Source organism: Leptopilina boulardi, unplaced genomic scaffold, assembly GCF_019393585.1.
Source record: "Leptopilina boulardi isolate dan_hultmark-lab unplaced genomic scaffold, ZJU_Lbou_2.1 LbouV2_80, whole genome shotgun sequence".
NCBI classification, from domain to species: domain Eukaryota; kingdom Metazoa; phylum Arthropoda; class Insecta; order Hymenoptera; family Figitidae; genus Leptopilina; species Leptopilina boulardi.
Genome location: NW_026138028.1, coordinates 695,201 through 705,723, shown reverse-complemented (window position 1 = coordinate 705,723; position 10,523 = coordinate 695,201). Strand labels below are relative to the sequence as shown.

Below are 10,523 nucleotides of genomic sequence, written 5' to 3'. Positions count from 1 at the left end.
ATATATATATATATAAATATATATATATAAATATTTATGAAATTTGAACCTACTTTGGACCTATGTTGAACCTACTTTCTACTTTTATTGGCTACTTGAATTTTCTTGACTTGAACCTACTTTGAAAAAATATCGAACTTATATTGGACACATTGAACCTATATTGGATCAAGTTTAAACCAACTTTATCCTAAATTGGACAAACTTTAGACCTACGTTCAATCAAATTGATAATAATAATAAAATAAATTTTATTTAAATAATCTCATTTTATAGTTAAAATATTTGAAATAAATAACCATATAACGTTTTCATAAAAAATTATAATTACTTGAAAAATTTATATAAAAAACAATTGATAAAAATTTGTTAATTTTGAAAAAATAAATCTTTTTTATCGACTGAGACTATTTACAAGTGTCTTCAAATTATAACAGGTGGAAGCACAATATTAAAGTTGCATTTGTGTTTATAACAAAATCTCAAATATTTAAAAAATGCAAATTTTATTTTTTAAAAATTTGAATTTTTTAAACTTTACGATCAAATATTTTATATAGATAATACATTACTTATGTAAATATCTAAATGTATCATATTTTATAATACAGTTTAAGGTAAAATTAAAATAAAATCCTATTATTTTCAATGCAATTATATGAATGCTCTGTAAAATTTTTGCAAGATTGCGAATTAATGTGCAAAGCTTTTTTACTTGGATTATTTTTTATCGAATTTTTTACTAAAACATCTATGTAATATTTAAAAAATAAGTTATTATATATATTTTTTTCAAAAATTCTCTGATGGAAAAAAAGAAATCACTGCACCTGACTCACCTGGGCGACACATATAGCGTTATATTATATTGTACATGGAGGCTGTGGATAGAAAGCTAAAGGAGCGCCTTTTAGTTTAGTATGTGATCGTTGCTAGTGATAATCGATCTTCGTGTCGAATGTGTCTTTTGGATTCAGGTCATTTGACCTGATGCTCAACACACTATGGATCATTATAAACAGGTTCAATTTACAAAAAAATCAATAAAAATTAATCTATAATATTGATTATAATGATTGATATATATTAACATTTCAAACTAAAAGTATTGTTTTATAATTTCAAAACAAATATTTCATCTAACACATTTGATTTTATATCATCTATATAATCCGTTTTTTTCTGTTTGAAGTAGTACATACATTTTAGAAAGCTATATATACATATTCGAGTGAATTTTTGTTTACGCGAAGAGAAACCGTATGTATGTATGAATAAAATGTGTGTGTGTGTGTGTGTGTGTGAGTGCCAACACCACGTGTGTATACATCAGATATAATATAAATAAATAAAAAAAGAAGAAAATGAAAAATTATTGAAATATAGTGCAATTTAAAAATTCTATATTATGTTTTGTTTCCTAATATACTTATATACCTGAAAATTTTTTTTTCTAATACTAGTGTAATCACAGCTTGAATGCACGAGTGAACCCACTCATGAAAGGACATTATGACGTAAATGTAAAACACAATATATGGTCTTAAAACTCAATACTCTTAAAGCCCACATTTTTCATATAGCTAATTAGTGATTGTATAACTGAAATTAAAGTAATTAAACATATTTTTTTTCAACTTTTCCTTTGCAAGAATTTTTTAATCAAAGAGGAAATAAAAAAGGGACTTCTTTTTAGAGTACATATTGTCTTATAAATTAGTCACTTTTGACTAATTTAATTAATTATTCATTAAATTATATAATAGCATTTTAAAAATAAAAAATGTAAATAACTATAAAGATTATCTCGAAAAACATGTATCGTTTTTCTGTTATCAGATATTTGTCTAATTATAAGAATATTCGTTGGACTTGGAAGAAAAAGGAAAAAACAACTATTAATTATATAAATATATATATAATGGGACAAGCATGGTGTAAAGCAAAAGCTGCTCAAGATCCAAAATCACCTTTTGACAGAATTTTGGTTCGATGTGCTCACCGGGTATGTGTCAATAAATATTATTTATAACAAAAAATGCTTTAAAACTCTGCTCATCTTTTCTTACGTATATAACAATAAAGATATTTAATTACCAATTTCTTTAAGAAAAATGAAATAAAATCGATTACAAAAATAAATATATATTATTCTTTATTTTAAAAATTGAATTAAAATTTTTTTCCATATATCAAAAATTTTAAGCTTTCTATTTTTAAAATTTACCTAGCTCTCGATCAGACCTCGATAACACCCACAACATTTTTATATGTGACCATGTGATATAATTATACGAAGAAAAGTAAAGGATAAAAGACAGAAAATATCAAAATTATCAATATTCCAAGTATATATAAAAAATTTTGATTTTCCTACATAAATTTAATAAGAAAACTGTATTTTGAAAATAAAAAAAATACCTTATTAAATTTACATAACATAAGAGAAAAGAGAGTTATCACATAAGCAGTCAATCACTGTACATTGTTTTTTGCAAATGTAATATACTTTGCGAGTCTATTTCGTAATTTTTGATGACGCTAATATAAATCGTACATACTGTAAATGCAAAACATGACAGGAAATATAAGTCAGCTGATATTTGAAAAACAAGTGAACGTAAACAGTTTAGATTATTTTTTAAAAACTCAAAATATTTATTATAGTAGCTGATGATTTATGTTTTAAATTTTAAACAATTCCTATATAACGATTTTTACTTTCTGAGTTTAAAAAAAAGTTACCCCTTCATTCTCTCAAAATAATTGGATTAAACTATATACATGCAAGGAGGATAGATAACTTTTGTTATCTAAATTATTCCTCTCAAAATAAACGTGTATTCTTTTAGTGCCAAAAGAGGCTTATGCCAGATAACTTTTTCTATACTATTTTGCACTTTATTTCGATGAGATAAAGGTGAAATTTTAAGGCCAATCCTAATGGTTCAAGTATTTTTATAATTATACATTATATTAATACACAACAGTCGGAAATTGTCGATATGTTTAGCATTCTACTGCATTATATTGAAAAGATGTCTAAATGAAATAAAAAGTTAAAAAATGAACCGATCATTATATAAGTCTTTTTTACACCTAAAAATATACCTACAATTTTCGACGGTTCTACGTATATACAATATAATAATAATATAGTAATATATTATTATTATATTACTATAATTTATCGAACGGCAAATATTCACATAGACATATTAAGTTGACCTTATTTAAATATTAGCGTAAGTTCGCTAATTTTGAAACATATATATAAGAACTTTTTTATGTACTTTTCTTGAAGCGCACTCACAAATCTTAGGAAATAAAATTTATACCACTCTTCACATAAAAACATCAACTTGTGCTTTTTATACTTTCCGAGAAAAGTATTCTTTTTTTGCATAATTTGCTATTATGAATATAAATATTTTTTTATAATTCAGTACTTGTCGATTTTGAAATTCGACATTAAAAAATATTCAAAGTTCAAACATATAAAGATTTTGAAATATTTAAATTTTTTATAAAAAAAAATAAAAATTCCAAATCGTAATTTTAAATTCTGAAGGATACAATATCAGAAAACCAATTGGTATGGCAAGATAAATTTTGATGAGTTGAAATTTCATATAGTTCCACGCTTAACTTTTCTGTCGTATATATATGTTTGTGTCTCTAGTATCCTGTACATCTATAATCCTTAATTTTTGAATCCCGAGAGCACCAGCTGATATATATTCTCTAATTTAACCGACAAATAACTTTCTGAGACTCTTGTAGAGCAACATGTCAACGAAGTAGAGTTTTGAGTTGAATTTGCAATGTAAACCATCCTGAATTACACTTGTGTTTAATTTAGTTTTAACCTAGTTATATAAAATTTTGACAAGCTGTTTTATACAAAGACATTAAAATACATTGACGACGATATATTATATATTAACTGAAATTGAAACTGGTTATTAAAAAAACAAGATTTTTTAAAAGTTAAAATTATTATTGATCCTTTAAAATTTAGGACAAGCTTAAAAAATACTAGCATGAATAATACTGCCGCTATACTGTTATATAAAATCCCAATGATTTCTAAAAACTATTTCCATTATTTAATATCTACTAAAAAATGTTTAATATAAAACATTTGAATTAATATAAAATGTTGAAAAATATACAATTTATCATTGTAGGTATTTTTGAATTTATAGCTTTGACTATATTGTATAAAGAAAAACAAAATAATATAATCGAATATAAGAAAGACTTTATTCGCACGACTAACTTGACATCCGATTTATTCCTTGATTTATTCTTTTCAGATATATCCTGGCCTGAAGGAAGAGTGTTCAGTATTGGGTGCTACCCAAAGGGTCACAAGGTAGTATATATTCGTATAATAACGATAAAAATATTCCTATTTTTTATCTTACAAAAATATAAAACAAAATTTAATTTATTATCTATAACGCATATGAATTCTTAAATGAAAAAAACTAAAATCAATGTAGGTCACTGAACTATTCGTGCGTATATGAACTTACGCCATCAATAAGATAGCGGTCAATTAGTATTTTATAGAAAAACAAGAAAAAAAGTCATGTAAAAGAACTACATAAATAATTAATAAAGGAGGTCAAGATCGCTGCATAATGTATCAGGAATAATAGAAATAGAAATTTGTCAAAAGGAAAGAAGTTAGCTTCGACAACTAATTTTTAACTGTATAATAATTAGCAGACAGAAATACAGCTAAACATTTAAATTATAACTACTAAATTGTTGTTGTTACTAAATCAGGAATGAAACTAAATTTTGAGAAATTTCGCTTGTTTGATTCCTGTGTGTGAAAAAGATAACTATATGGGAGATAAATTTAGCTCCGACAATAAGTTGCAAAGCGGTAACAGACTCGACCTTAAATGGACACATTCTAGCATGACCGCGATCCGTGACTTGATCTGCGTCACGCAAATCACGTAATTCCTGTTCTTTTTTGTCAGATTTCTATCAAAACAATAATAATAAACTCCCTCTCTTCATTTTTATACATATGATTAAAAATCGAACGCAATATTTTTTAAATAATATTTTAAATTCCATTCTGTTTTTTTTATAATATTTTTGCTTATATTTATTAATCCCGCTCTTTTCTCAATATTTTTCAATTATTATAATTTAAGTACTGATAAATTAAGTTACTATGTTTTTTAGTGTATAGCGTATAAAAAATATTGCAAATATACATGTATATATATTATGTACAGTAACGTACCTAAAAACCACAGCGCCTATAGGAGAACATTTAAAATATTTTATACTCTTTAAATGTTTAAATGATTTATTTAGTACTTTTATTATCTATTATTTTTTATGTTTATTTAAAAAAAATTGCATTCGAATTTCTTGCAGTTCGGAAATAGGTTATGCAAGAGGTTGCAGCGTAGATTCAACGGATAAACCTTTTCACCCTAGCGAATGGGTTGACGTTAATCTTGAAGTATCCAACACTATTCTCTATTCAAGTAAGTACCATAATCCTCTTCTATTTTATTTAAAAATTTAAAAAAATATATTTTAAGTTACGTTATAAAGAATTTTTTTATAAGTTCCAAATTTTTTCTTATATATATATATATATATACATAAATTATTTATAAGTAAATAAAGATATTTAAGATTTTTATTTTTTTCTTTTTTTTTATGATAGATTCAAATTTGACAAAAAATATAATAACACCAATACCTCCACCAAGAAAAAGAAAAAAAATCAGAGGTCGACCATTACCACCAAAACCAGATGATATCATTGAAAATCATCGTCCAATAAAATGTCTCTCAACAAATTCAGAACCTTTGTATTCTTCAGTAAAAACACAAAATTTCAAAACTACTTATACTCATCTTGAACCAACTGAAAATAATTTAAAGGAAAAAAATTCACACTCCTTTGAAGATTTACAAAAATTAAAAGAATCGTACGATCATGAGGTTAGTATAAATAAAGAAATATATATATACTCTCTTAGAATTCACTATAATCTTCTTATTATAAACAATTATTTAAATAAAAAATGGATTATTTGAAAATGTATAAATTTTTTTTCAATATTATGAGAAAAAAGATGGTAAAGTTTGAATTTTTGAGCTTCATTGGAAAAGTTAAGAAATCTTCCTCTGGTTTGAAAAGCAGGTGAATAGCACAAAGGAGTTAATTCCAAACGACGTAGTTGTGTCCGAAGAAGAAAGAAGCTTTATCGATAATCGAAACGTCAGGAGGCGAAGTAAACTTCAAGAGGAGGAGGAGGAGAAGCAGGAATATGATGAGAGATTCTTGAGTAGTCAATCGATTCAAAACTTTTCAACTACAAATCATTTCAACAAGGATCACAAGGATATAGTAAATAATCTGGACGTATACAATGAAAGATCAAAGAATAATAGTACAATCAGTTTACCAAATTATAATGAACTCCAAGTCACTAGGGAGAGTTATAATGATAATAAAAACAACTCAGAAAATGAGAAACAAGTATCATCTGAAAGACTTTTGAGAAAATCAATAGCAAGCTCATTACCACCTGAAACATTTATATTTAATCCGAAGGTTCAATTTATGTTTTTATTTTATCGAAACACTAAAATTTTTTAGCAGACATTTAATTTGAAAAATGTATATTTTTTAGATTACAAATGAAAAATTTGAGGATATTGTATGGCAAGCAGACTTTCAAGATGTCCAAATCAATAAATTTGAGAATGATAAATTTATGGTATATATTCATTTTTTATTTTTTATTTTCTTTTGGAAATTTTTTATTACTTTTCCTGTTCATTTTTACAGAATTTGAATAAAATTCAATCGGAGGATGCAAATAATCAAGAAAGAATGGAAAAATCCCCTTCAAAGATAAATATTTCTCCTAATTATGGAAGCTTAAATTCCTTGGAGACTTCGATATCTGAACAAATAAAAGCCTCAACTCCAATCAAAACAGTCAATGATGATATATCAAAAAAATTGGAAAAGTAAGTTTTCAATAAATATAAAGTATTAATAATATATAGAGAAATTTAAATTTAGACAACTAAAAACAAATTTTTTAATTTAATTCATATTTATCGCTCTAGTTCTAGATTGCTTGATTCAACTGAAAGTAGTCACAGAGAGAAAAATAAAGTTGAAGATGACTCGAGAAATTCTTTCTTCTCGCCTGACACATCAAATTTGTACAGTCAAGTTTTTTACGAGGTTAAAGATACTTTAGCAGGTGAAAAATAATATTTTTCAATTTGTTATTTTTTTCTTAAAAATTATATTTTCAGAAAATAAACTATATACATGTATGGAATTTCATTTTACAGATGATAGTAAATTTTCTCAAGAAGAAATCAGAAATTCAGAAATTTTGAAACAAAACGAAAGAGAGGAAAAGGAGCTTGTACTTGATTCGGAAATTCATAGAACCATTTCTGAAGAGTCGTTACCAATAGAAATGCTTGAAGCTGTCGACAGTGATTTAGATAAAGCAGATGATGATGATTTTTTCGAACGAAAAACAACTAAGGATGTACAAAACAGATTAATGAAAAATTTCGTTTCAACTGAAGACAAAAATAGTAAAGAAATCATAAACACACCACCATCGAGTCCTGTAACTAAAATCAAAGCCGATGTTGTTGATAATGATCATTCAGCATTATTAAAAGTACTTCAAGAAGAAGCTAGTCTTTTAGAACTTGAAATTGCACTTTCAGATATGCTCGAGAAAAAAAATGATGAACAAGATGAAGAACAAACAGATTCATTAGAAATAATAACAATAAAAAATGATGATGTGACAAAATCAGAGGAAAAATTAATAGAACCTGTAGACAAAGAAAAAATATTTATTGACAAATTAAAACATAAAGATGAAAATAAATTGCAAAATATGGAAAATAGTAACAAATCATCTAAAGATAGAGTTAAAATTGTTGCAGTGGAATTAAAAAATAATAATACTTTAGAAAAGAAGAAAGAAATTTTACATGATTTGTCAAAAAATAATGTTAACAATATTTTGAATAATGCATTAGATTCCAAGGCGTATGAGATGGAAAATAGTCATGGGGACGAGGCACCTGAGAAACCAAGTAGAATGCATCGAATAAACGTAACGAATAATTCAGTTGAAAATTATGATGATAATGTGCCAACACCACCGCGAAGAAGACATCGAAGTGGCTCGAGTATTCTTAAGGAAAATGTTTGTCGACCAACAATAAAAAGTAAAAATGAAGATCCTTATATCAATGACAGACTTATATAGAAGAAAAACAAAACATGTTTTAATCATTTCCTAAGCTTTTGCACAATTTCCACGGTTTGCTTCATACATAAAAATCGCTGATTCTTATTGTCTTGATTTCTTTTTTTGATATATGTACAATACTGCCGTACGAAGTAAAAACTTAGTTAACTCATATTTTGGCGAAAAATGAGTTTTTGGTATCAATGGATTCGTAATAAAAAAACGCGTCTGATGGTATTATTAAAAAATTTTTATTTAATTATTTATTGCAAAAAAATAATTATAAAAAATTGTCGAAAACCCAGAAAATGAAGAAATACTACATAAAAAGTATGCTAACTCGAGTTAAGGAGTCCGAAAGTCGTAGCTCGAGCATGATATAAGAAACAAAAACTCAGTCAACTCGAGTTGAGTATTTTTGCTGTCAAAAACGTAGTCGAATTTCATGCATAGTTTCGAAACGAAAACCTTAACTCGAGTTAAGTGAGTATTTATTTCGAAAAGTGGCGTGAGCTAGACCCTGTGTTTCGAAAGCAAACTCCTCAACTCAACATCGTTTAACTTCGGTTTCTCGTCGGGTTGGTTCGGAATCTCGCGTGCTATGATCATGCCGGTTTGTTATTCTTGCAAATAATGCACCGGCTTTTTAGAAAAAGTTTACTTTAGAAAAAAATAAATAAGTGAATAAGTGAAAAAAAAAACGAAAAAAATACAAAATTTTCTTTGATTTTTTTTACTTTTAAAAAGTTTAATTAATAGTTTTTTACTGTTGATTATTATATAAAGACTGTTGTAGTAATTATAAACAGCTGTTGTAAGTTATTTGAATATTATAAGCAAATATAATCAATGTTTTTCCACTAATAACGCCGTTTTTTCATACAATCCTTCTACACATTTTTAATTGTAATAAATTTTATACTGAAACATGTTGATTAAAATTTAATTTTTAAAAAAATATTAATAAATAATAAAATAATAAAAAAATATATAAATTAAATATAATAAAAATAATCTTTGTTAATCACAATCAGAATAAAATTTAACTCAAAAACAAATTTTTTATAATGTGTATTTATTCCCCCACCTCGCGTGCTAGCTTGAGTTAGGTGAGTTTTTACTTCTGAGCGGCGGCTCGAACTCGCCTACCTTTTCGGAAAGCACTCCTTAACTCGAGTTAACTAAGTTTTGCTTGTGTAAAAAAACACTTATCTCAATTATTTAATATAATTTGTTTAAATAATCAATTTTTGACAACGGATTTAGAAAGAACTCTATTTATTTACCTAGAAAGTGAAGTTAGATTAAAGAATTATTTATATTATATTAGGTTTTTTAAGACAAACAGTCTTTCATCATTTTCTCGGTTTCACGAAAATATGAGTTAAGTAAGTTTTTATTTCGTACGGCAGAATATGTGTAATATAATAAAGTGTAATATAAAATTAATTAAGAAATTACATACATATAAATATGTGAATGGGTGATGATCTTGTGTAATTTAATTTATTCCATTTATCATAATTTTATCCGTAAGTAATTATAATCGCATATCTGTAAACTTTAATCTAAAATAAAATATTTAAAAAAAAACATTCTTATTATAAAACAATAAATCTAATAATAAAATTTTTAAAAATATAGCTTTGGTGATGCTGCATCGAGCAATAAAATTAATCTTCTCTCGAGCCAGGAAGATGGAGAATAGAAAAAGAAAAGAAAGAGTTAAACTTTGTTAGAGCTGGTAGAAAGGGACTGTAATGAGGCTAAGGCGGCAGCAGCAACAATAATAATAACAACAAGAGGCAAGTATAGCAAATTACTATACAGACACGACTACTTCGTATTTAAATATCACTCCCTCTAATCTCAAAAACCCTATTTTAAGAGCTAACTCAACCGCAAGAAAATCCTCAACTTAAAGCTACAAGCATTGGTAAGGATTAACTAGTGACGAAAAACTAATTAGGTAGTTGGCCAAATAATTATCTGCATTAAGTCGTATCGTAACAAAAAACACACTTGGATACGGTGCGCAAGGATCTGCCTATCTAAGTAGTTGGTTGTCTCCTATAAATTTTCAGAAACTAAACGCCCCCTATATTCTCTTCATTCCCCTTTTGTAATGAGCTTCCAAAATTTACGGTTCCTCCTTTTTCTTATATAATTTCAACTGATTTAAATTTAGAGAGCAAAATAGGTTTGTTAATTTATCAGCTATACACTGTAAAA

At 26.2% G+C, this 10,523-nt stretch overlaps 1 protein-coding gene across 2 annotated transcripts; it reads left to right on the top strand.

Annotated features, from left to right (window-relative positions):
- The first annotated feature begins 375 nt into the window (after positions 1–375).
- On the top strand, positions 376–10,013 carry LOC127290777 (general transcriptional corepressor trfA-like). 2 transcript variants are annotated; one of them, XM_051319567.1, is made up of 10 exons: positions 376–1,022; positions 1,840–2,005; positions 4,320–4,378; positions 5,410–5,522; positions 5,708–5,988; positions 6,191–6,604; positions 6,684–6,770; positions 6,842–7,026; positions 7,129–7,268; positions 7,363–10,013. In XM_051319567.1, the coding sequence occupies exons 1-10, from the start codon at positions 991–993 to the stop codon at positions 8,307–8,309; spliced, it is 2,424 nt and encodes an 807-aa protein (XP_051175524.1). In that variant the 5' UTR covers positions 376–990; the 3' UTR covers positions 8,310–10,013. The 2 variants fall into 2 exon arrangements, with proteins under 2 accessions (XP_051175524.1, XP_051175523.1); XM_051319566.1 differs by having other exon boundaries at positions 6,188–6,604.
- The last annotated feature ends 510 nt before the right edge of the window (positions 10,014–10,523 follow it).